This window comes from Pipra filicauda, unplaced genomic scaffold (genome assembly GCF_003945595.2).
Source record: "Pipra filicauda isolate LSUMZ 115617 unplaced genomic scaffold, ASM394559v2 scaffold381_size687511_pilon, whole genome shotgun sequence".
Taxonomy (NCBI): domain Eukaryota; kingdom Metazoa; phylum Chordata; class Aves; order Passeriformes; family Pipridae; genus Pipra; species Pipra filicauda.
In genome coordinates, this window is record NW_024104511.1 from 21112 (window position 1) to 47713 (window position 26602).

Genomic DNA, 26602 nt, shown 5'->3' on the forward strand with positions numbered 1-26602 from the left:
ATGCCGGGCGGCGGGGCCGGGCTGCGGCGGGCGCTGCTGGGAGCGCGGCGGGCCATGGTGAGGGGCTGAGGGCAGGGCAGGGCCGGGCAGGGGGCTCGGCGGAGCGCGGGGGACCCGCAGGGGCTCGGGGCAGCCCGCCCGCCTTCCCCCGGCACTGCGGGAGCCGCGGGAGGTGGGATGGGCGGGATGGGCGGGATGGGCGGGATGGTGTGCCTGGAGCACGGGGGGCTGCGGGGACACCTCGGTGCCACCGCTCAGTGCCTGAGTGGGGAGGGGCCTCGTACAGGGACAGGACAAGGGGGAACCGCTTGAAACTCACCCAGGGCAGGGTTAGGGGGGATACTGGGGAGAAATCCTTCCCTGCCAGCGTGGGGAGGCCCTGGCACAGGTTGCCCAGAAAAGCTGTGGCTGCCCCGTCCCTGGAAGTGTCCAAGGCCAGGCTGGACGGGGCTTGGAGCAACCTGGGCTAGTGGAAGGTGTCCCTGCCCATGGCAGGGGGGGTCAGAACAAGGTGATCTTCAAGATCCCTTCCAACCCAGACCATTCTGTGATTCTCCCTGTGTCCTGCCACCATCCCACTTCATGATTGATTGTTTTGTTTTACACGAAGCTGATAACGAGTGGCACGCACAGGGTTCAGCCCTCGGCCCTCAGGCATGAGATGTTTAGTACTAATTTTTTTATGTAATTAATGAACCATTTCCCCAAGCTTCCTCCAAATGAACAGTACCAATTACAGGTTCAAACCCATGCGATGCCTGTTCCTGCCTCTCTGGGGGCTCTGGCTGTGCCCATGACGTGCTGCTGGGAGGTGGTGACTGCAGAAATGCAATTTGAATCTCCCACCTTGTGTTCTTCCTTCTTCAAGCGAACTCCTGCTGCTTTCTGCTACATTTCCGAATATCATGATGCATCAGGACGTGGCCTCCACAACCCATTCCAAAGCAAAACGTCTGCATCAAACCAAGTCTCCATATTCCTATTAAAACTGCCTGATCAAATGTCAGGTCACAGCACTGTCTTGTCGATGCCCGTGTGTCAGGTGAGGTGTCGGGAAGGCACCACAGTGTCCCCAGAGCTGACAGGACATCTCTGTGCCAGCAGGAGGAGTGGACTTTGTGCTGCCTCCTGGTCGCAATCCTGGACTTTGCTATCTCAAAAAAACCCACCCACCCCCATGGTTTTTTGTAAATTAGCAGACTGACTTCATCCTGCACCAGAGAAAATAGTTCATTTTGAGACAACCTTGAACTGGGGCGATTGTTGTATAGGCTTGAAAAAAAGAGGAACGTAAGAAATTCATGCCTATGACTGTGGTTATAGCAATGACAAATCTGAAATTTGTGTTCTTGCAAGCCCAAAGTTGTGTTTGAAGTGCAAAGTCAGTTTGAGGTCAGTTTGGGACCTGTAAAACCCATCCCTTGGTTACATCTCTGGATGTGTCCCACTGAACACAAGCAGCAGCAGTGGTGCTGTTAGATTGATTTACACTGTTTTGGGGTTTTTATCCCATATTATTGATGAAAATGTTGCTCCTTGGCCCTCCTGCATCGTAAAGCCTTGCTCAGGTCACATTAATTGCGTTAATTCCTGCTCTGCTCAGACTCACAGCCCCATCTGGTGGCATCGGGGCTCCCGCTGGAGCAGCGACTGGCAAAGGTGGAAAATTCTGAGCTGCTGAGCTGGCAGTGGGTCCTCACTGGCCTCCCATGTCTGAGAGAAGTTCTGGAGCAAAACTGCCTTTCTGCAGGTTCTCAGAAAGCTGTGCCAGCTGCTAAAGTAAAGACTAAAGCAATCTGAATTCAACTGTACTGGCTGAAAGGTTCTTCCCACCAAAGCAATGCCTTTGTCGTGTGAGTCTGAGACCCCTCTGTCAGGATCTATTGTCCTTAGTATCTTCTTTTAGGAGAAGTGTCAAACCTCTTCCAAAGGCCCCACTGAACGTTCCTCTGTGTCTGGCTCTGGCCTGTATCAGCCCCTGATTCAGATATTCAAGTGTTAGTCTGTCGCATCTGTGCTCCCAGTGGCATCGGCAGGACAGGTCACTTCAAATAAACCATATTTAAGCATCAGTGCTTTGCAGAATCTAGTGCTTATAGCAGTAACTTCAAACTTCTTGTAATTGTCTCTGTATTGCCATTCTTTTTCTTTTCATGCAGTCAAAAAGCTCTTTGTTTCTTGTAGAACTCCACAGCGTGTGCTGTCTTAAAATCCATTCCTCCTTTCTCAAAATAGTGAACTACAAGCTGGGTAGAATACAATCTCCTGTTTTGCTTGTCTCTTTTGAAATAGATATTTCCTGATATCTCTTTTAGCCTTATAATTGTACCTTTAGCAAATAATGTAAATAATCCTTTGCTTATATGACAGAGTGGAATACCTGAAAGTTATTTGAGGTGTTACAGGATCTGAATAATCCAGATGACCAAGGGTGCAGGTTTGCTGGTGTCCATATTCATTCCTGGGGAAAAGCCTGTTGCTTTTCCTTAGTTTTGTACAAAAGCATTTAGCCAGATTTATCTGCATAAAGAAAGATGATGGGGTTTGGCTGTTTTAGGTATAACTGGACTGTGAAATTATAAACAGTAAGGAACTGTACCGTGAATATTCCACATCCTTACCTTTGCACAGCACATAACCACAATTTCTTCGTGTGGTTTTCTTATTGTTGTACAGCAGAGAACCTCAGCCTCACTCCTGCCGTGCCTTTCTTTGTTTCCCTCAATAGTCCTCCCAGTCTCACTGGTTGACAACGGAGGAGAGGAACCAAGTTTTACTGGATCTCAAAGCTTCAGGCTGGTCTGAGTTGGGTGAAAGAGATGCCATCTACAAGGAGTTCAATTTCAAAAATTTTAATCAGGTAATTACTGTTATACACCACTTTTCATATAAAGGAAATGTAATTGCTTTAATTTCCATACAATCCTGATGGGAAAATATTTGTATTCAGAAATTTGGGAGTATCCTTGTGAGGCCAAATCCTCTTGGCTTTGCCTTGACGAATTCCTCTCTGATTCTGATCTCATTAGGTGGAGTAAATTAATTCCATTTCGTAGTTGATAAGTAGATGATTATAATATTAGGGCCAAGGTTGGTACTGTGGAATTAGACAAATAGTATTTGATCTCCATTTTTTTGTTGTTTTCATTGCCAGCGTGCGTAAATGAATGCTGGAAATACATAACTGATGGACAGTGGGGTTCATTTTTGTCAGGGATAAACTTGAGAAAAATGGGTAAATACAAGAACAGAAACTTTAACAAATAAGGTGGGGAAGATGGGACATGTTTCACCTTCTGAGCAGGAAGACAGAGTTCTGGTACATCCTTGAATGAGTTGTAAAAGACGATCTCGCAGTGTCTTTGGCACACAAACTGCTGGTTTTTGTTTGGAGGCAGGATCCTGAGCCACATCTCAAACCCACAAGAACTCGTGCTGGACCATCAGTTACAAACTTGCTTCAGAAACACTGAATTTGCCTTGAGATGTGCGTTCAGCCCCATTCCCCTGTAAATTCCCTCCTGAGGAATCATGACATTGCTTAGAAAAAGTCAAGTTCCCAGAGCGTGCATTTCCCTTCTGTTTTATTTCTGAGGGAGGGGTGAGTGCTTTCTGGGGAGGGAGAGGATTCCCAGGGGTTTGTTGGGATGATGGCTCTCCCTGAGCCGGTTCTCTCCCTTGCTGTGGAGGGACATGGTGAGCTCCAGCCTGGGGATGCCAAGGGTTTGTTGGTGTGTGTGGGGACCAGGAGCTGTGCTCTGAGCTGTTTATTTACATGGCTGTGCCTAAGCCCAGACCAGGATGTTTTAGGAAACCACAGTGAGCTGGATAAACAACAATTTGTAACTGTGGCTCTTTTTTTCACTGTTTCAGTCAGCAGTTGTGGGGTTAGTAAAGCCCAGGCAACAGAGAGAAGGTGAGTGAGGTGATCCCAGCCCCTCTGAGCTGGGTGAAAGCAAGAGAGAAAACCACTGCAGGAAGATCCAGCTCAAGAGCAGGACAGGGCTGGTCCAGGGAGTACATTTTTTTCTGGATTGCACTTCAGACCTGAAGGTTACTACAGAGCAAACAGAACCATGTCAGATCATGCAGAGGGCAGTGAAAGGGAGAAGCCCATGAGAGGGAGCTCACATGAAGCCTTGGTGAGATGTGCAGGCAGCTCAGGGCTCGAGCAACCTTCAGTTTTGACATGGTGAGATAGAAGTGACCCTTGGAAGAGTTGAGATTTCCGGCCTTTGTGCTTTGAATATTCATGAAAGAGCTTCTCTGCTGGGTTATTGGTTCAGCACGACTACAAATGACTTTTGTTTTCCCCAAAGTTAATTTAAAAGCAGTTTTACCCACTGTAAATAAATGGGTCAGTTTGATCAGATGGACTTGGGCAGTCTCTGCCAACAGGCAGGTCAGGAGACAGATCACTGTGTGCACCAGCAGGTACCTGGAAAACCCATTGCTTTGACAAAAATTCACAAAGCTGTATTTTTTCTTGATGGTGTAGATTTGTCTTACAACATGGGTACATTTCCATGTGTCTTTCTAATGTGAAGATTGATGGAGCACATATCAGTATAGGAAGTTGAGTTTATTTAAATGTGCTTATTGATAAATGATGAACTATGCATTTATGCTTCTAGTACATGTTGTCTTACAAAAGGTACTTTAAAAAATTGCCACTTTAATTGTTTGGGAGATATTGGAACAGTCATTTCATTCTTGGTTCTTTCCTGCTGCCCTTTTGCAGATGGAGTAAAATCAGGTGCGGGAAAAAAAAATCACCCCAAAAAAACCGACAAAAAAAAGTAGAAAGTGGTTGAGCTGACATGAAAGGTATTTCAAATTTATGTTTTGCAGATGATATTGGTATGATTAATGTCTTCATTGCTTTTTTTATTTTTTTATTGCTTCTTGCAGATAGTGTTCATGATGCATGGAAAATTCTGTGGCTTCAAAATCTATGCCAGGTTTACAAAGTCTGTGTATGTCAACAGATGTTAAGAATATAAACACAACTTTTTATTATAAAGTCGTGCAAATGTGTAGACATGAGCTTGGTTTATGTATGTTATTTTCAGCATGAGAATGAAATGAAACTTCTGTGCAACAAGAGTTATTTAGATTCCTGAAGCTTTCAGGCTGAGATTAACTTGGTTAAAAGCGATCAGCAGCGAGCTGCCTTTGTGAGGCTGACAAGCTAATGACACTTCTGGCTCAGGGAATTAGTTTGTAACCCACAACTTGAAAGCTCTGGTGCTGTTTGTTAGTCTGAAGATACATTTTCATGAAAGTGGGCTTTGGTGGTGAAATTCTCTGAAACAAGCTGGAGCCCAGTCCGGGGGCCGTGCTGGAAGCCCTGTGTTGGTTGTGTTGCTGCAGGTCCTGGTGGACTGGAGGATGTTGGTGCTGGATGCTCCCGTTGCCTTTAGTGTGAGGCAGGCTCCTGGTGGGTGGGTGTTCTGAATCTCATATAAAATATAGAATACAGCAGTGTGTGTGTGGGGAAACAAACACAGCTCAGCTGTGGAGGAGAGCCTTGTCCAGAAGAGCTGTGCTGATGGCACCACTGCGCCCGTTCCTCCTTAAGCCCTGCAGTTCCTGTGAGTTATTGCCACTGTGGAGCAGCAGGTGGGCAGCAAGGATTTAAAGCTGGAGTCTTTCACCTCCAGGGCTCTCACTCTTGTGCACTCACTCAAGAGACCCCGTGTTGAGACTCTTTTCCCAAGGAACTTGTGCTGGGCAGGAACCTCTGGCTGTGAGTGGGGTCTTGGAGAGCGGGTGGGCTCGGAGCACTCCATGGTGAGTCCTAATCCCTACCACGCATCTGGGTGCTGGTGAGCCTCAATAAACCTCGCAGCCACGTCAGAGAGCTTCTCTGGGGCCTCTTTCCCAGGCTGCAGGGCAGAGAAAAGCAGTGAGCAAGGCTTTCAGACCGTGGTATAGTGTCATGAAGGGACGCTCTTTTCATCCATGTCTTTGTGCTACTGAAACAAAATGTTTTTCTTCCAGTGGAGCAAACTCTCTGCTTCCAGTCTGCTCAAGCAAAATTTGGAATTGGGATAGAAAGTTAATTTGCACCTCCAGACCGTGCCGGTAACTTCTCCCAGCATTCCAGGTCAGTTCACCTTGGGAGCAGTGATCCAGCAAAGGGGACAGCCCTGGCTTAAAAATGTGAATTTCTCCCAGATCCATCCGAGCCCAGTCCCAGGCTGGGCAGGCTGTGAAGGGCTGTGAGTGCTGGGTGCCCAGTGCTCCCTTTGGTTCCTGTATCCAGCTGCTCACTTCCACCAAATTTGCTGGAACATCTTAGCTCTGAGACTTCCATGTCTCTTGTCAAAGTTGGTTGGATTTGACCGGGGGGTTTAAGGGGCAACTGCCTGTGTGATTGCGTTTCCGTAGGTAATCACACCAAGGCAGCAAATGCAGTTAGGAAATTACAAAGGTGGGCAACTTTGCTGATGGTCAGGTTCAGCCTTTACAGCTGCTTTCTTTTATAGGGTAAGTTTTTAATTAAGTTTGGTTTTTTTTGGTTTTTTTTAAAAATAAGATCATGTAGGAAGTCTCCATGAGACCTCTAATGTCATTTTCTAAAATGACAGGAAATCAAACGCTCCAAGAGTTTTAAAGCTATTAAATACATTTTGTGTTTTGGGGCTAGAGGATGGAGGTGGAAGATGAACCTAAGTGGAGGGGATGGTATGGAAACAGTGTGCAGCGAGAGTAGAAGCACATGTGTTTCAGTTCAGTTGTGGAGTCTTGGCATCTTATTTAAAGATGCTCAAAAAACCTAGAACTATTAAATAAATTATTATTCTCACTTTGTATTTCCCTTCCAGATTTACTATCTCTTTTGCTTGGAATCCAGAAGAAAAAAGTCAGACAGAGCATGTTACGGTAGATGCCTTTTTTCCTCCCTCCTCCTTGTGATGCCAGTTATTTTCCTTTGGCTGTAGGGAGACATGCTCAGATTTGCCCCTTTAAATTGACATCTTTGTTGTATGATCCCAATTACACATCCAGATGAATTTGGTAGGATATGCAATGAATGCTCTTGATTTCTTTCGATGGCAGTACTTGGTGCCAGTGTAATACAATCTGTCAATCCTTCCTTTTTCTACTCCCAACACATTGCTTTGTTTTCTACATTGATCAAAGGTTGGGAAATTTGTTTTTATATATACAGGCAGTGTATTTCATTGCGGCTTTTTTGTACTTAATCTTTTGGCTGTTTGGCTGAAATACGTCCACGCCTTTCATGTATTGAAAACATAATATCCTTTAACCTACAATCTGCAGAGTTAAAATGAATTTTATGGTAAATATTCGGTTGTGGACCACATCTCCAGCTTTTTATATGCCACAGTGGTCTTGTGGTTTTTTTTCTTCTCCATTGTCTGATAGTGAGGTCATTTTCAGTCCTCTGAGAAATTTTATTCCCAGCCAGATGCGGGCCATATATTAAAAGTAGCACCTGTGGCTAATATCACAGCAGCTTACCATAAATTTACATGGTAACTAGGATTATATCTGTCAAGACTGTTAAAAAATGTCTAGATTTAATTTGATTTCCAGTATTGAAGGAGCTCTCCAACATTCTGCTTCATAACTATATTTTAAAAGTTAAAATCACTCCATTGTTAAGTTTTATAGCACTCCCAGTGCCCATTAAGTTGATTTGTTAAATGGGGGTCAGAATAAAGCAAGTTGGCTACGGGAGGATCGGAAACCAACCCATTTGTGACAAATTCAGTCCTCGCGTGTGAATCTTCTCCGAGCCCGGGGAGTGATTGGGTTCAGGTGCAGCTTATGTCACTTGTGTTTAACCTCAAAGCCCGAGCAGCCTCGGCCCCACTGTCACTTCTGCTAATCAAAAGTCAGCCCCATTTCTGTACATTTTGGGGGGAATTGCTGTTTTTAGTGCAGGATCACTCTGCTCACTCCCTCGGCCAGGGTTTTGCGTTTGATTGCTCGTCGACCGAAAATAAATTATATTTTTTATCCACCTCGGTAGGTGCTGGTTTTCATAGAGGCTTTCCTAGACTGCTTCATTTTCCATTATCCTTTGAGTGCCTCTCCCATATGCGGTGATTTGTGCACCTGCAAAGTTATGAAAGTATTTCTGTTGGTAGTTATGTTGTTCACTGACTTCCCGGCGTTTATGAATACAATAACCGATTTGCCATAAATCAGAATTATTTATGGGTGGGTTTACAGAGCTGAGAAAATCTTTGTATCTGAAAATAATGAATTTCTGGCGTATCTGCCTGTTGACATTTTCCTTTATTAGAAACTGATAGTGAAGTCTGTGGGACTGGCAGAGGTTAACCTGCAGGCTGAAACGCAGGGAATGAACTGGATCAAGTGTCTTGGAGCAGAGCACAGTAAAAATATATGATTCCTGGATGGTCACACCTTCCTTGAGTTTATTCTTGGGATGGACTGAGTGAATAACACTCTCACCTCGCAGTCAGCAGGTCAGGGTGCAGCTGCAGGACCTGGACATGGATTCACTTGCCTGGCACTGCCCAGGGGAAGAGGGTAGTGCAGGGTCTGGGGGAAATGAAAGGAGAAATTCTAGGAAGACAGCCTGTTTGAAAGCTTATGAGACTCCTTCTTTGGCCTTAGGGGAGCAGGACATGACACTGGTGCTCTGGTCAGTGCAACCTGTGTCCAGTGATGCCTCCAGTTAACTGGCAGTGGTGAGAAATTATGGTGGAAATATCTGGGAGTGTCCTTGGTGCTGGGAGCTGGGAAATAAAGGATTTGTTTTCTTCCCAAGGCTGATGGTGTACAAAACCACAGAATGACAGAATGGTTTGGTTGGAAGGCACCTTAAAGATCATCTCATTCCAACCTCCTACCAGCCTTCCACTAGTTCAGGTTGCTAAGTGATATTTCTCCCTATAATAAACCATTATTTTATAGTTTATAATTATTGGGGGGTGGCTTTTCTACTTGCTGAGTTTCCCCCCTCCCCTCCAGTAGAGCTGCTGTATCTCCTTTTATTCAGACCACTGCTTAAAATATGCCCAGTTGACCTTTGGGCTGCTCTCCAGTTGACTCAAATACAAATTGCTTTCCTTAAAAGATGGATTTATTATCACTCAAGTAAAAATTATTACAGCATTTGCCTTGTGTTTGTTGCATGCATTGATCTGAAAGTGCGAAAGAAATTATTTGTCAAAATGCCTTTTGGATCTCACAAGCTGTTTCTCCTTTTTTTTTTTTTTTCAGCTGCACAAATTGATTGTTTGAATTAAACAGAACAAACGTTCTGTCAGCCATGTGGGCAGGGCTGCTGTATTGTCATACCCAAAGAGGGCAAATGGTCAACTTCATTTTAGCTACAGTTTGGGCACTTTCCTTGTTAAAACTCCTTTGGAAAATGAAGGGAAAATTCAACGGGTTTGAATTTAGTTGAGCAACTTCATTTGGGAAAATACAGGTCTGAGTGCTGCTGCCTTTTCTGAAGAAGACAGTCACTCAGCTGAATTTTTTTTACCTTCTCAGTTAAGGAAAACTGGTGCCTTGAAACTCTTTATGCATTAAAACTTATTTTTATGGGGGTGCTGGGGCGATGCTGGTTAAATGCAATCTTACCCATTTAACCTTTTGCATCCCCCTTGCTTTTGGAGCAAGGCCTGGGTATGGTTCCAAACCTTAAATTGCCTTTAGCAGCAGCAGCAGCTCTCACTTTCTCATCCTCCCACGGCGGAGCACCATGCTCGGGGACGTCGCCCGCCGCCGCCGCAATTAAAAATGAACCGAAATGAAACTGCAACGCCCCTGCTTCAAAATTAACCATTACTCACCGAAAGCACATCAAACCCACTTAGCGGACATCCGTTAATCCCGCCGTGAGCCGCTCCGGGCTTTAATGCCCCCTGTTTTACACGTTAAGGGGTTTGAAGTCGCGGGCCGGCGCTGACCTTTCGCATCTGCTCCTCTCGCAGTAGGAATCTCCGCTCGCTGCTCCCCGTCAGCCTGGATTAGCGTGACGAAGTGCAGCGCTTCTGCTGGCTGCAATTTGGGGTTTTGATCAGAATTATTTCTTTCACAAACAATCACGTTTTGGCTAAAGCGTTACATCTGCTCTGCGAAGCCGCCGGCAGGGCCGCGGTTTGTCGGGGCGAGGCGAGCGGAGGGTTTTTTGGGTCCTCTTCTGTAAAGCTGCTTCACGTGTTTTGTTTTTTTTTTTTTGTGGGGAGAGCTTCCCTTCTTCCTCTTCTCCCTGCCCTTTATTCCTTTAGTTTTGTTTGGCTGAGAGCAAAAAGTCGCTTTTGGACAAACTTCATGTTGGTTGTGATGTCTTGGAGGGGTTTGGTGGCAGCCCCGTGCTGAGTCAGCACTGCACTGTTGGGTTTATTGCTAAGGATGCTTTGTAGGAAAATGTTGTTTATTCCTAGGATCAGAGGGAAAAGTGCTGATTTCATGATCTACCGTGATATTTCTTGTGCTGTGATGAGAACAACAGTAGGCAGTTAAATACATGTCTGTGTATGACCAAGGGTGTCCCTGGTTGAGGGAATCTTTACTCCGTGATGCAGTGGATGGGTGCTTGTAGTGAGCAAAACACAAGCCCAGAATGTTGTGTTTGTGCACGGGTCTTGTAATGCCCAATCTAATAAAAAACCAGAGTTTTACAAAGGGTTTCCCTTTGTGGTGTGCTCATATGAATTTCTAAAAGAAATTGGATGTTCACTGGAGGACTTAGAATTTTCCTCCCCTCATGAGCCCATCTCTCCTCCACTAGATGTACCAATGTAAAAGCAGTGTGGGTTGCCCAGAGAAACTTTTGTGTTTTAGTAAAAAAAACCCCATCAAACAAAAAAAACTGTGGAGCTTCTCAAAATATTGCTCACTGGACATACTCTGCCACTTAGGTGAGCCTTGTTCTCAACAATACATCTTAACTGCGGCTGCCTTTGCCCTTTTCTTCTTGACCTGCTCCTGCCATTCTTCCAAATACCAGAGACAGGAGAGGAAGCTCAGGTCAAGGTGACCTGCAGGTCACAGAGGGAACAGTGAGCATGGCAAACCAGGCAAGGGACCTGACTGCATGGAGCTTCAAGGATGCTCTATGTTGTCTGGGAAGGTACTTGGTCTCTCTTATTCTTTTTTTTCCCCAAGGATCCATCACTTCTAGACTTGAAACGATTGATTGCAAAGTAATATTTGAATTTTAGGGTGCAATATAAATTAGCAGCCTGCCAGTGCTGGCCCAGGTAAGTCTCCTACTGAGTTCACTGCCCCTGTGTATCATCTAAACTGTTCTACTATAGGAGGTGTCCAAACATTAAGACCCATTCTGACAGCACAGTGGGACACCTTCAGCAGTTCAGTTTAGTGAAATAATCCCCTGACTGGATCTACAGTAAATCCTTAGTTTGCTTTGTTTCACATCTTCAGGTCTTTTTAGCTTCTGGCTTGGCCAAGAGGGTGATGGAAAGACCTCTCCAAATTCCCCAAGTCTCCATTGTGATTTCTCTGTTGCGTGTTTGAATCATTGAACTTGTCTTTAAAAAAAACAAACTAAACCAAAAATGCTGACAAGACAGTGGAAGATGAAATGGTCATGAGACCAGCTTCTTCTTCTCTTAATCCATCATAAAGCAAAGCCTTTCTTACCACTCTTTGATGTGTTCTTAGGATCATAAAGGGCAGAGCTTTAGAGGATTATCAGAGGCAGGTTATGATTGCCCTTGGACACTCAGCAGAGAAGATCTTGGATATTAAACTGATAGTATGTGTATCATCTTGGCCAAAAGACCAGGGAGAATTTTGTCTGAGCATTCCTGGTGTTATCAACAGCATGGATGGCACGTGAACTTCTCTTTCATGTCTGCAGGATGAAATCATTCCTTTGCATGTGAGTAAAAAGAAACACTGGGGGAAATAGTGCAGTATTTTGTTCTGCTCCAGCCAGATCTGTTTCATCCAAAATGTGGTGTGATGAGATAAAGAACTTCTCTGTTCTTCTGCACCATACCTGCACTCAGAGGGTTTGAGCACCTCTGAGAAGTGGAGCATTCACTTAAATTAGTTCTGATTTGCTCTGGTTTCCAGCACCTTCATGTCATGGTCTGGCACCGTGAATCGAGGAGGATTCAGGTGCCTGAATTGAGAGGGTTGGAACTGGGGACTCCCTGCACCTTGTTACTGCTTTATTTTTATAGTGGTTGGTGTGATGGCTTTATTACAGTACAGCCAGGGGTTTGATTTGCTGGGCCAAACATTTGCTTTAACAAGTCAAATTATCATTGTTCTTTCAGTTGTGCAGCCAAGAGAGTTTATTATTTTAAGTGCCTGATTGCTTTAGCAGGTGCTCAGTTAATGGGGGCTTCGCTGTGTTATTTCATGTTTTTAGGTAGGGTGCAAAAAGCTCATTTTAAAAAGTCATGTTTCTTGAAATAGCTATTTTATTTGGTGTAAACCTCCTAAGTGCAACCTTTATATTCCATTTTTTAACACAAAGCACACAATAATGGCTTGGGAGGTGCAGAGCCACATTTAGCTGATGACGTAGCTGGAGGATTTATTCCACGTCCTAGTTCAGTTCTGAAACCTGGGATTATGTCCCTCTTTTTTTTTGGAATATCTAAGTTAGATATCTACATTTTTTAATAAATAAGATAATATTTATGAGTCTTTGTTTACCTAGAATGTTAAGTGACTGGGGAAAAAAAAAATTTATTTTGAATATTCATATATGAAATGATACATCACAAATACCTTCTTCTGGGTTTGGTTGGAATTTAGGGTATCTACTTATTTTGCAGTAGTCTTTATGGACAACTATAATCATATTTATCTACCTATAAGCAAATGAATGTATTTTGTAATATGGTTGTATTGACACTGAAACTTTTATCACTCCCAGGAAGGAGTTTTTATGCTGCCTTAAGACACCTCCACGTTCTGTCACTTCTGCTCCACCAAGTCTATAAATCTTTTTGGTGGAATAGGTGATTAATTTTGGTGTGAAGTCTGTTCATTGAATCACCAAGAATATTATCTGTGTTCTGTTCATGAAACCCAGGTGCAATCACTTACCTTAACAAAAAGGAGAATAGGAAAAAAGATCCTCAGCACTGAGGCAGCTGGAAAAATCAAGATGTGATGAAGAAGGCAATAGGTGAAACATTTTGTATTATATTATCACCAGTGAGGGAAAAAAGGTCTAAATTCAGCAGTTATTAAAATCCTGATATAAACAGGCTTTAGAAAAGATCAAGTTGAGGTTTGTTGTGCAAATTGCACACAAGGGTTTTTCACACTCTTGGAACTCGAGAGGAAGAGCAGAGCAAAGCAAGGAGCAGGATTTGAGTGCACCTTTAGTGCCCTCTGCCTTCCTCCCAGTCCCTTGCCCTGCCCTGAGCCGTGTCCCTCCCCTGAGCAAAATGCTCCAGTTTGCTTTTTGGACCAGTTGAATCTCAGATGGGGCAAACGGCACTTGCACCTGCTTTGTGACTCTTAACGGCTTTCAGCTGAAAGAGGGTAGGTTTGTATTGGATATTAGAAAGGAATTCTTCCCTGTGAGGGTGGGGAGGCCCTGGCACAGGCTGCCCAGAGAAGCTGTGGCTGCCCCATCCCTGGAAGTGTGCAAGGCTAGGCCGGATGGGGCTTGGAGCAACAAAAGGGCTCGAAGGTAGGGAGCCTTGAAAGGTAGGGGCGTTAGAACTAGATGTTCTTTAAGGTCTCTTCCACCCAAACCATTCTGTGATTCTGTGATGTCATAGCTTAGGTCACTGCTGAGCTGGGAAGATGAAGCCTTGGACTCAGAGAGTTGCATCTCGAGCATCATCAGAGCTGTGTTGTGTCAAGAGCCACACTGGGTCTAGATGGTGCTGAGTGAGTGTTAACCTCCCTTTGCCACAGGCAGCACGGGCTTTCCCTGGGACAGCATTCCTGGAATTGCCTTCTGTCATCTCGTGCAGCTCTTGACATTGCACTGGTACCTGTGAGAGAACCGTCCCCGCTGAGGCAAGGCCGTGCCTCCCAGCTCTGCTCCTCTCTGCCTCCACTTACTCTTCATGTTCTTCAAATTGGGAAATCATATGACAATAAACAGAAATACCCTCAGTGAAGAGAGAAGGGGAAACTGTTGTTTATCTGGTCAGGTGGTTTAGATTAGCAGTGATGCTGGTCTGTATTATGTTACTTTAAATCATAGTGTCCCAACAGGACATAAATTATGAAGATTGTTACAGTATGTTTCATCCAATGTAAGATCAACAAATTGGAATAATTTTTTTAATAGGAAAATCAGTGCTTTGGCAAGGTTATTGTTGAAGAATTTAATTTAACTTGAGCTTTGCTTGCATTATTTCTTAATATATAAAAACTATTTGCATAATGTACGAAGTATAAACATTTTTAGAATCAAAGGCAAGAATGCCTTTTCCAAGATTACATAGAGTGGCAAACTACTTAGAATAGATCAGTGTTTGTGCTTTTGCTGTCAAAAATGTTTGATATAGAGCTGGCAAGCTGGTTTCTTCACGGACATAATTGTAAACAAGTGTTGGGAGACAGAAACAGCATTCTTTGGAGAACGTGGTGTAAAGGTTTGCACATTCACTGCTGCAGATCTAACACAGAGAGCAATGTTTACAGCCAGAATAGGAATATAAATAGGTAACTTTTTTTAGAGTGCAAAGCAGCATTACACTTCTGTGTAAATGAGGTGTGCAGATAAGTACTGGGGATGAGAGGGATCAGCTCTGGATTTTTAAAGAATATTGTAAACACAGAAAAGCACAGACAGTTCAGTTGGAAATGGGAATTGTGGGGGTTTTCCCAGTTTCAGATTTTGCTATGAAGACAGAAATGGCATCTCAGTCCACGCCAGTATGTCTGAGTATTCTTCTTCCATCCCTTCCCCTCATGAGTATCCTTCAGGAGCACTGTTTTCCCCAGTCATGAGTGATGCTGGGGAACGGGAGGGTTGGCTCTGTTCACAGTATTTTGCTGCTTGAGCTATTAAAGGGGAGAACACCAAATTTCTACCAGTGGTTTGTCAGGTGGTGTTCACCTTCAGACCCTGCTGGCTGCCTGTGACAGGATGGGGTGGGATGGAGGGAGTAGGGAGTTGCAGGCACAACGCCTGAACTGCCAGAGAGACGGGGACATGAGTAACCTGAGTTTAACTCTATTTTGGGACTTGGTTTAGTTGCATTTTTAATTACTGTCCCACTGTTTGTGGAATGATATTAAAAAGGGGGAGAGCAATGGGAAGATGTTCATCTGATTTACGTTGTGGGTGAATCCAGACACAGCCAAAAAAGAAGAGGAAAATACCCAATGCCACGTGGATCCAGTGTCCCTGAGGATGGTTCAGGCAGACTGATGATGCCAACAGGGAAGAATCCCAAAATGGGCACATGGTTCTGGGAATGAATACCTGTTCTCCTGTGCTGCCATCACCTTCCTACATACTAGTTAGATTCCTCTTTTTTTGTGTGTTTTAACCATATTGTCAGTCTCAGATGAAGAGATGTGGCAGATGATCAGATGAGGAAGATGCTTTGTGAGATGATTTTTGCATATTCATATGATCAAAGTCTTTAGTAATGGAGTAAATAGAATTAAAATAAACTAATTAAAATAAACCCTGCTTTTTTCATGAGAGCACAACCCTTGGGACAAACTAAACCTCCTCATTAAAGAGCTTTTTCCTTCTATCTGCTGGCCCATAGCTCACTGTTAGGTAATAATGTCAGCTGGATGTGTGAAAGCTTCTGCAGTTTGGGAGTGAACCTTAATGATTTAACTTTGTTGTTCTAAGTGTCAAACTGGTGAGGAGAACACGTGTTCCAGGGTGTTTTTTTACTCGGGTGAGTGGAGAGCAAACGTGTGAGGCGTGGTCATCTCCTGCAGGACAGTGTCACTGTAACTCGACTAATTCATTAATTTCCCACTGATAAATGGTACAGATGCAGCCTGGGTGGGTGGGGAAGGGAAGACAGGTAGCCCTTACACTGCAGAAGGTCGAGGTTAATGCTACCTCCAGCATTATAATGACAGATGGGAGGCAGAAACCTTAATGTACTTGCGATTAGCACATGCTTTCCTTGGCTGGGCGTCCGAAGGATTTAAGAAGCCCGAGTGCACACTTCATTTTAAAACAAACAAATAAAAAGTGTGTGTGGTTATATCGTGGAGCCTTTCAGCTGTTTTTTCTTAAATATCTCCACTTCTGAGTCAAGTACTGTCAGCTGCTTCCTCCCGGAGATGCGCGGGGGTGATCCATCACGAGGGGCTCGCGGTGGGTGATGTATGAGCACGACACAGCGACCTGTGGGCCTTTGATGTGTAACTCATCAAGATAATGTTGGCAAGCATTGTACAAAAAGCAGCATGTTTAAAACGTATTAAGATGAATGGATTCCTCGCTTAAGGAGTGTGAAAGGAAGAATAATAGCAGATTAGCTCCGGGATCCCGCGGTTCTCCCGGAGCCGCACAGCGCGGCGCGGAGGGGAGGATGGAATTTCATCTTTCCTCCCACTCCTGACAGCAAAGTGTCTGGCCCTGGTTTTCCCATTCTTAGGAAACAGGAGTCATATTAAGTCTTATTTTGTGATGGAGGATTTTATCACTTCCAAAAGCGGTTTGGCCAAACCTTCTGAGGTAGCTGGATTTTTTTAAAGTTTGCTCTTGGGTTTTTTCCACTTCGTGGGGTTAACTTGTTCTTCTAAGAGTAGCCCTGATTTTTATCTCATGGAGGCATATTATGGCTGGTAGTGTTTAACAAACATTTTAGATGTGATGTTACGATTAAAACAACATTATTTTTTAGTTCCTTCTGAAAGACACGAAGGGAAGAGATGTAGCAGTGCACCCAAGGCATCTTGTCCATGCAGGATTGCTTCACTCCTTACTTCTTCTATTGCTCTTCATGGTTCATTGTAGGACTCTGCACTCTGCCATCATTTGGGTGATGTGATGTACTTATGTAGAATACCCTGTCTGGGTGCTGTTTTAGCCCAAACGTCCTAAAAGGGTTATATTGAAAATGTCTGTCTAATATGCCTGTCACTGAAATACCAGAATACTTTATAATATTTAATACATCAAAGTCTCTTTTAATACTTTTTTGTGGCTTCCAGAAAATGCACGTATCCTTTTTTTTCTCCTCTCTTTTTATTTTTGAAGGAAAAATCAGAAAAAGTTCTCATTAGGGGCAGAGGGGCTGCAGATCCCTGTTAATAATATAGTGAAAGTCAAGACTTTGTTGGGTCTCACTGTCGTGAGTAAAGTGCTTGTCCCACTTTCATCAAGAAATGTGTGATGGTCTGATAAACTCTGCCCACCAGTGCAGTCTTGACAATGATCTTGCACTGCAGACTGCATAATAATTTTCATTATTTTTAATTAAAGTTGAAGAAGTGCAGACTCCTGCTCAAATTAGGGTTGGTTGTGTTGCCGGAATGCGGTAATTACTTTAATTGATCACAAGATAGTTTCCTTGATCACCAATTAGACCAAATTACCGATCAAGTTTCAAGACGTGAAGAAATGTCCAAACTGATTTTATGTAATAGTGTTTTCATATCTAATCAAATCTAAATAACTTTTCCTTCCAGAACCAGTTGTATTTTCCCAAAGAAAGGTTAAGGCTCTACAAATATAAAGGTGATTCATAAACAATAGCGTTCCAATTCGTTTAATTAGCAAGGGAAGCATTTAGGACCTTAATGGAGATTGCATTGGTAGCTCATTTTCCATAGCTCATTTTCTTAGTGGGAGATGCTTTTTGTGTGTAATTAAAATAAACTAAAATGCAAGGAGTAAGTTGCTGTGGGTGCAAGGAGGGAGAACGTCTCTGAGCAGAGCGGGGCACAAAGGCGGGCGGGCTTCGTCCTTGGCTGGGACACCAGACAGGGGCTGTCGTGGGCAGCTGGAGCAACAAGCAGCAGGACCTGTCCTGGAGGGTTCTCCATGCTGGAATTTATTCCTTTTCGTGAGTTGGACAGCCTCAAGCTGAGCAGTCTTGGTAGGATGAACAGTTTTGGGACCGATGTCCGTTTTATCCAGCCGGAGACTTCACTGACTGCAGGGAGCAGGTAGTGGAGTGGTGTGTTGGTGCATGGACTGGGAGGATTTGGTGGTCCACTGATGGGGAGGATTTGTCACCTGAAGTCTGAAGGAAGGTCTACAGAGCAGATTAATTTTGCAGACTTGTTTGCTTGTGTAATTCTCTCTGTGAGCCTTTGCTGGATAGATGATTGCTGTCCCACAGCCAGTGACTGTTTGTGCAGTGCAACCTGGGTTTGTATCTGGCTGAGTTCCTGGGATGCACAGACAGACCCCAGAAGAACATCCAAAATCTAGTAGGGGTTTTTATAGATTTATTCTTATTTTTTCCCTTGCTGTTTGCTTCTACAAAAGCAGTCTGGCTGCAGACACATCACTAATTTAAACTTCTGGGGACATTCCTGTGTATGGATTGCTGTGTTGGAAATAGCATTGCTGTCAAGGCCATGGACCCTCTAAAACCCATTTAAATCAAGTATCATTCAGCACTATTAATGCAGAAGTTTTCCAAATCATTGCTAACATCTGATGCACAACTTGCAGCTTTCTGCCTCAAAGCATGCTGCTGAAACGTGGGCAAATTTTTAAAAGTAATTGTTCACTCCAAGTAAAACTAAACCGAGCGAGAGCTTCAAGGGAAGTTAGATTTTTCTGAATTTTGGTATGCTCCTGGGTCAAAGAAAAAAAAAGCTTTTTAATTGCTGACAGTTTGGTGATTTCCAAATGACAAACCTCATTGGAGTGATTTTCTCTGATTATAACGTTTGCATTCATTTGACTGGCAAAGCGACCAACAAAGTCATACTTCATCCAGGCACCGATTCTTTTTCCTTTCCTTAAAGGTTTTTGTAATTTGTGAGAGGAAAAAAGACTTGAAACTATTATCAACCATTATATGTTATTCATGGACCACATGTTTGTTTGAAATGGCCATCGCTTGGTGGAATGCGGGCTATATACATTCTCTTCCATAAATTAGCACTAAAAAACTACCTAAATCAGGTAGGGGTTTGTGGAGCTTGTTGTATTATAATCTGAACCAGACTGTGATGTGGATGTTCCTCCAGCTTTGCATCTTAATTCAGGTCCTGAACCCCATGGATGGAGCTTGGTATGAACAAAGCTCGCTGCTGAGGCGTCCTGCTCACGCTCCCGGGCCCTTTGGGCCCCGCTGCATAATTGCATTCTTGATTTACATGGACATTCTAATTTTCTTTATAATGCAGTGATTTGCTCTTAAGTATTTTGGCAAGGGCCTGTTATTATTTTCTTTTTGAGCCTGTGATAAAACCTGTGTCCTGGGGGAGTGTGCTGTGCAGAACGTAGGGGCAGAGGATTGGAAAGCCTATTTTAACTCATTTTAAGGGAAAATATTTCTCATAAAGCAGAGGGGCAAACCCACCTGCTGCCTTTTTCTCCCCAGTAAAATAAATAGCAAAATAGTTAGGCAGAAGGATGTGTTTCTGGTAGCAGTGTTGGGAATACTGTGGCACGATGCTTAATTAGAAATGGCGTGTTTCTAAAATGCATTAAGGGAGAGGGGGTTGGGGTGGATATTGAAAATCCCTGTTGGATGGTGAAGGTAAAATCAGTGCTCTTCTGCAATAGCTTTGAGTCCTGGAGTGAATGACACTGAGCAGAGTGATTTACCAGGGTCTGCAGGGCATGATTTCAGCAGTTTTGGGAAATGCACCGGTGGCATGAGAAGCTGAAATGCTCCTTTAACACTGAGGCGCTGCCTCTGTGGCATCTCGAGGAGTTTTTGAGATTTTGGGTGAATCTTGCCAATCTGCTGCCAGTCCTGGCAGGTAGAAGAGTATTTTCCTCTTTGTTCTCTCTTTCCCTAGGCTTTTGGATTCATGACCCGGGTTGCTCTACAAGCAGAGAAGATGAATCACCACCCGGAATGGTTCAATGTCTACAACAAGGTAACCTGTTCACCAGCCCTAGTTACTCACATGGCAAGTTAAGGAGACCAAACCACTGGTCCATTCTCTCTGCCTTGTTTGTAGCTTGTCTACAAGATACAGGAATGAGAAATGTCATTATAAAGAGAGTTGAGATTTTAAAGAGATGCTGAGATTTGCAGTGGTGGGGAATGGAGAATGAAGCTCTTTGCACCTTCTGCCAACTGTATGGTTTGGGCCTGTGGCTTCACCTCTCTGGGCTGAGATCTAAAAATAAAATAGAAGCCTTTAAGCTCTTATTTAGCCAACCTGAATAAATCACTCTTTTGAAACTACTCACCAGCTCTCCTTCCTTTCTGTGCAGCAGGTCGGGAGCTCAGTGGTGTAGGGTAGCAGACTGTTGGTGTGTTGGTACCTAAAAGGGAGCCTGGCAGTCTCAGTTTAGGTGTGATTTTTTAAAAATTTTAGGCTCCTATGTCTGAACATAGCAGCTTATAAAATTTGTTTATAATATTACCTAACTGATGGTGGTCTCATATTTACAAGGGTCACAGGGATTACTGCAGCCCTCGAATGAAAGGTGCTGTGTGAAGGGGGAAATTATTGCTCTCCCTTTGGTTTTATTTTCTAATACTTCTCATTGCATTGTATCACTTTGTTTGTTGTAGCATTTATTGAATATATGGCAATCCCCCTAAAAATATACTGAAAGAAAAGAAAGGACATGTGGATGAGCAGCCTGCAGCAGGACATCCCACCTCTCCACACAGCTGAGGCTCCCAGCACAGGCCCTTCCTCATCAGCCCCTCAGGTTTAAGGGACATTAAATGGTCACTGGACAAAGTCGTGATCACCAACTCTTCATGATTTTCATGGCTTTCTAGAATATTCAGAATATGTCTTTTTTTTCCTCTTCTGTCTTCCAAAAGTCTCGGCAAAGGCAAGACAAAGTAATGCCCAACTTGGCATCTGGCTCAGTCTAGACAGACCCACGAGGCAGCCACGCCACAGCAGCGTGCACTGGTCTGGTTCTTGTTTTTTTAATTAACCTGCAACAAGCTTAACAATTTCTTCACCTTCAGGGTGCTGGTTTTTAACAAAACACATGAGCCCCTGACCCAGCTCTTGCAGCTTGGTCACTGGCCCAGGTTCTTCATGGAACCGATCCGTGGAATTTATTGTAAAGACCGAGTGATTTAATCGGGCACCTCTTCTTGGATGAAGCCCAGGAATGCAAAGCCTGTGTTATTCTGCGAAGGGGCTCATTTTGGTGAGATTCCAGGCTCTGTTAAACCTCCTCACCTACAGCATCTTCTGGTTTGCCTGAGCAGGGAAGGTCCCGCTCTGTCCTTGCCAGGAGTGAAAGCAGTTCACTGTGGAGACACACAGCATTCCCAGTGAACTCTGCCTGCATGTCAGAGATCAAGATGACTTTGTAACCCCTTTCTTTTGCTTTTTGACAGGTTCAGATAACTCTGATTTCCCATGACTGCGGTGGGCTGAGCAAGAGAGACGTGAAGCTGGCTCAGTTTATTGACAAAGCTGCTGCCTCAGTTTAACCAACATGTAAATTGCTCTAATGCAGTGTCCACCCATATTTTTTGTTTAAATGGTGTCCCTCTTTACTTGTAACCCTGATTTCACAAACCCCTTGAGACAAGATATTCTGTAAAAAGAGTGGCTTAGCTTTGCTGACCTTTAAGACCTTAATCTTGAGACCCTTCTGGATGCCTGTGTTTGTCCTTTCCCATTGCTGGCTCTGCAGGAGGATGCAGCAGATAAACCAGCAATAAATAAGTTTTGAACATATAAATAAGTAAGTTTAGTAACTAAACCAAGCTGGAATGAAACTGGGAGCCCACCCACGTGTGTCAGTGTTCCCCAAGCCTAGAGGAGCTTGTGGCAGCTGCCATGTGATCTTACCCCATGCCTGGCCACTTCCCTCCTATAGATTTGTACCTCTCTGCACTTCACACAGGGTAAGAGCAGCTCAGCCAGGTCAGTCCCCTCTGGCTTGGTTTGGGTTTGGGAGGAACCTTAAAGCTCATCTTGTTCCACCCCCTCCATGGGCAGGGACACCTTCCACTAGACCAGGTTGCTCCAAGCCCCGTCCAACCTGGCCTTGGACACTTCCAGGTGCAGGATTGGATCTTGCAGTTGCCGAAAACCTCAGCTCTGGAACAGCAAATACAAAAAAATCCCGGTGAGCTCCCAGCACTCACGTCAGTAAATGAAGCCTGCTTGGCTTAAGTGTTTGGCCAGGTCAGTGCTCAGCACCTTGCAGGATTGAGCCATTATTTGTGTTGTAATGCTCCAGTACCTGCAGGATCAGGCCGGGGTAGCTTGGCCGGGTGCCCGGAGCCCCAACCAGAGCTGCTGGCGGTGAAGGAAGCGGCATTAGCAGGATTCTTGCTAAGCTGGGCTCAACTGAACCTGTGCTCACCCTTCCCTTTTTTTTTTCTGTAGCTACAATTACTCATTGCGAACGTTGTGGCGGGAGCTGCAGATCCCACTGTCAAGGTTTAAAACCATTCCTTCCGCGGTTTCCAAGTCTTTGTTTTTATCCCGTGATCCTCACCCAGACAGATTCCCAGTGCCGGCAGGGAGATTTCACCCTGCTCCAGGCTCCCAGGAGGGCCTCTCTCCCTGCAGTCCCACTGCTGAGTGTCCCCAGCGTGCTCTGTCATGCCTTGGGAGCAGCTCCGGGCTCGGAGCTCCCGGGAGATTGACACCTCCGAAATGCCGGAGCGCATTGCTGGGATGACCCCGGCGGCGCAGCCACCAGCTACTGAGAGCTGAGGCGTGAGTGCCAAACCCTGTATCGGGGGGATGTGCGAGGTGTGTGGTCTCTCGGGTATTTCGGGCTGCAAAATGCCACGAGCTGCCACCCAAGCGCTCGCGTCGATAAAATAAGAAAGGTATTTTTTGTAAATCCTTGGCGAACGCCACTGTCACGTGCTAATTAGTTGCAGGAAGCGAGATGTTGGGGTTTGTTGTCAGAAACCCTACTTGGGATATCGAGTTAATACCTAAAAAGAACCCAAATTCAGGCTGCGTGCTCAGATGTCCTTCTCTCACAAGTGCCTTCCCCCAGTGGAGTGGAGGATTTCCCCGATATGGTTTGAAAATGGTCACTGTTGTGAGGAGTGAATAAAACTAAAACAAACAACCAGGCTGTGATGTCTCCTGTCACTGGTGGGGAAGTGAAATGAGCTTCACCCAAAGTTTTGACAGCGTCTCTAATGAACTGTGAAAAGCCTGCTGTTAGGAATTGATATATAACTGTGTGTGCGTTGAATAAAACCAATAAAATCAAATTCCTCTTTTGTAATTTGTTTCTTTATTATTGTACATATGTGACAAAGCTGTTTAGTTTGGAGATAAATTTAAGATAAATAATATTTAGTTGCTGGGAGGTCTTTGGTTTAGAATATTGATATTTATTTACATACTCTGAGGAAAAAAAATCCCCATCAACTGATTCAGCTCAGAGAACTGCACTGTCTGGCTATGGCACAGAGCTGTCCTGGGGCTGTCGAGAATCCTGATCTGCAAAGAGGCAAAAATACTCAGGAAAGGGAAGGATGGCTTTGAAATGCTCGAAGTTCTATCATCAGTGCTTGTTTAGCCATAATTTCAGCCATAATTTAGTAATTTTTCGTTAACTTCTGGGGCATCCCACAGACCTGCAAGTGAGGTGAGCATTGCTGTGTAGTACTAGGGAATAAACAGCTTCCACTTTCTTTTCCAGTGAGTACTGACTTGGGAGGCACTCTCACAGTGAAATCCTGGCTCTGCAGATGCCATAAAGAGGATCTTTCCTTATACAAACACCTTTTGTTTTGGGGTGGTTTGGTTTTTAGACAGGTTTCCCATCATTTCTGAAGTGCGGCCCCAAAGTGCACTGAACTTCACCTCCCACCCTGTCTTGGCAGCATCCCCAACTTTCTGCAGAGCTGGGCAGGGGAGTCCCGTGATGCTGGGGAGCCCTGACCCACCTTCTTGTAGCTCCCTAAATCCACGGCAGGCAGCTCCCAGCCACTCCATGCTCCCACCTCTCTCCAGCTCCTCCCCACCTGTACGTGTGCGGCCAGCGCGGGGTGCCGGGGGCCATGGGGAGGGGAGGCACAGCCCCCCTGGCTGAGCTGGAACTTCACAGCAAATTTAGACAGCAAGGATTTAGTGACAGGTGCTGGATTTGGGCCAGGAAACTCAGCCTAAGGCTCCTTCTCTTGTGAAGAGCATCATCAGCCCAGCTCTGAGCCGAAGCAGCCGGTGTGCAGGGGTTGGGTCCTTCCCAGGTGATGGCATTGCTGGAGCTGTGCTGCTCTGGGATGTTACAGCCCGAGCAGCTGCCCAAAATACAGCTTCCACTGCTGTGCTGGCTCCTCCTCGGGGTCAGCCTGGTACCTGCTCCCCGTGAGCCCACAAAGTTGCACCCCAAGGCAGCGTGTTGCTGCTCCTGCAAACTAATCACTAGTCACAGCTTCAGCTCACGGCTGCCAGCCACCAGGTTAAACACTCCCCTGGAGTTTTGGGTTTTTTTTTGCTTTAAGACTAATTGTGGATTAAAATATTTGGATAATCCATCAGAAACAACCTCCTTGCAGGCAACTTCCCTGCGTTGAGACTGATATGACTCACTGTGTCCCCTCCACCAACCTTGTCCACAGCGTATGAGAAATGCCGTCCCTGGGAGACCCTCCAGTGGTGCTCTGTGGCCACAGGAAATTAAAAAAGCAAAAACTCAAGGCTGAGAGATGCCTGCAGTGTGCTGTGTGGTTGGGATTGGTGCTCAGCTCCTGTGAGGCTGGAGATCAGACCTTCACAGGACCGTCTCTGAAACAGGGCCAGCAAATAATCCCTTTCTTTCCCCGCAGTGGGAGCTCAGGTCCAGTAAACTGCAAAAGTCATATTGAAAGGAGAGGCAGTGGCATCAGATGTGCTGCAGGGCTCTGGGGATGGGCTCCCACAGCTCTGCAGGAACATGTTAGAAAGCAAAAGTCTATCTTGGTGTGTGAGTCACAGCTCGGCCTGGCTGCACAGGGATTCCTGCTGCCCTTCCTCCTCCTGCCTGCCCAGACTGCAGACCAAGGGGGGGTGGTGGAGTGGCTGAAGAAGAGGTGGGTTTTCCGTTAATTAACCCCTCTCACCTGGAGCAGTTTGGACATTAGAAGGCTAATGAGGACATGTCCTCACCCAGCTGCCTCTCCAGGCTGGAAGGACAGACTGATGTGGTTACTTTTCAGATTGTGACATGTCCCTGGCTCCAGGGTGGGGCTGGAGGGATCACAACATCCCTTGGAATGTGTCAGGGCTTCTGTGCTGGTGACCACTGCCTGTTCATTGGTCTTGTCTGGAGCCCTGGGGGTTCAGCAGAGCAAAACCACAGGGTGGATCCCATGGCAGTTTTGAGTTGGTTTATGTTCCCTGGATGGGGCTTGGCCCAAGGTCAGGGGTTCTTGCAGCATCCTTGGTTTTGGGTGACGAGCACAATTCCTGAGTTTGCCCAGTCCCTGCTCCAGCACTGCCTCCTTACTCAGTCTCGCAGCCTGCCAGGTCCTCAACCCTGCCCTGCCTTTCCCTCCTCCACGGGGCTTTTCAATCCTGCAAAACATAACTTTGAAAACTTTGCACTTTCTGCAACTTCTTACATGTGTGTGCATCTCCTCTGGCCCTTTAAGCCTCAGGTTAATGAGGGGATTGTCAATTAACTGAAGTTAATGAGTTCTTCTGCATGACCTACTTTCAGTTTTCACCATTGTTTGCTCCAAGAAACAAATATTTGTGGCTCACTCCAAGATGCACCTTGGGATTAACCAAACTCGTGTGTGTCCTGGAGCAAGTGCTTGCACAGCGTCCAGACTCGCAGCACAGAGATGCTGACTCATGGAAATGGCAATTGTTAGTGCTCTTTCTCCTCAGGATCCAAGGAAAGGAGCAAACACGGACGTGAGTGTCCTGCTGACATCAAAGGCTGTGTTTATGTAAAAGCTGCTCACTCTGAAGATCTGTTGCAGACTTGGGCTGTGGTGAGGAGCTGACAACTCGTTTGCAAACGAACTTTGGAAGGAGCCCAGGCTGCCAGTGGTTGTCCAGTCAGAGCCAGCCAACCCACATGGACTGCAGGGATGCTGGAGCGTTGGGAGAGCAGAGGTCTCTGCTTGGGCTCCTGCTCCGCTTCCAGACCTGGTGGGTGCACAAAGAAAGGAGGGTGACCCCCCAAAGCTCAAAGTCACAGTTTTTGCTGTTGGACACTGGAGCCAGGTGACAGGGGGGTGTGATGGTCTCCATCCCACTGCTGGCTGCTCCCACCTTGGCACGGAGGCAGGCTGGTCCCTGGGATGCTGGGAGGGATCATACCCAGTGTCTGCACACCTACTCCCCCCGGTAGGAGCAGGTGGGTGCCTAAACTTCAACCCAATAAATTAAGAATAATCAATGTCTGCTGGTTATACTGCTAATGCTGGAATTTGATTTACCCAGGACTTGGCCCTGGAGCTTGCCTGTGTGGTTTCTTCTGGAAGTGACCTCATAAGGTGGTGACATCAAACAGCAAGTTCCACCCTCCCACTCATGCTGAGAGTGACTTGGGGAAGGTAAGAAGCACCCAACTGTTCCATGGATCCATCATGCAGGTGGCACATGGAGCATCCAGATCCTT

The 26602-nt window shown here is 45.4% G+C and overlaps 1 protein-coding gene and 2 long non-coding RNA genes across 8 annotated transcripts; 1 reads left to right on the forward strand and 2 right to left on the reverse strand.

Annotated features, from left to right (window-relative positions):
* PCBD2 (pterin-4 alpha-carbinolamine dehydratase 2) lies at positions 1–21518 on the forward strand. 6 transcript variants are annotated; one of them, XM_027747670.2, is made up of 4 exons: positions 1–57; positions 2729–2860; positions 19879–19959; positions 21402–21518. In XM_027747670.2, the coding sequence occupies exons 1-4, from the start codon at positions 1–3 to the stop codon at positions 21495–21497; spliced, it is 366 nt and encodes a 121-aa protein (XP_027603471.1). In that variant the 3' UTR covers positions 21498–21518. The 6 variants fall into 6 exon arrangements, with proteins under 6 accessions (XP_027603471.1, XP_039240799.1, XP_039240796.1 ...); XM_039384865.1 differs by lacking the exons at positions 1–57; positions 2729–2860 and adding an exon at positions 4763–4827; XM_039384862.1 differs by lacking the exons at positions 1–57; positions 2729–2860 and adding an exon at positions 6717–6888.
* Positions 21519–23378: 1860 nt separating this feature from the next.
* On the reverse strand, positions 23379–25154 carry LOC120323933. Its single transcript, XR_005564882.1, has 3 exons — positions 25092–25154; positions 24601–24839; positions 23379–23487 (listed from the first exon to the last, which is right to left on the reverse strand). It is a non-coding gene; the product is annotated as an uncharacterized LOC120323933 (long non-coding RNA).
* Positions 25155–25891: 737 nt separating this feature from the next.
* LOC120323935 lies at positions 25892–26369 on the reverse strand. The gene is made up of 2 exons (XR_005564887.1): positions 26254–26369; positions 25892–26127 (listed from the first exon to the last, which is right to left on the reverse strand). It is a non-coding gene; the product is annotated as an uncharacterized LOC120323935 (long non-coding RNA).
* Between the last annotated feature and the right edge of the window lie 233 nt (positions 26370–26602).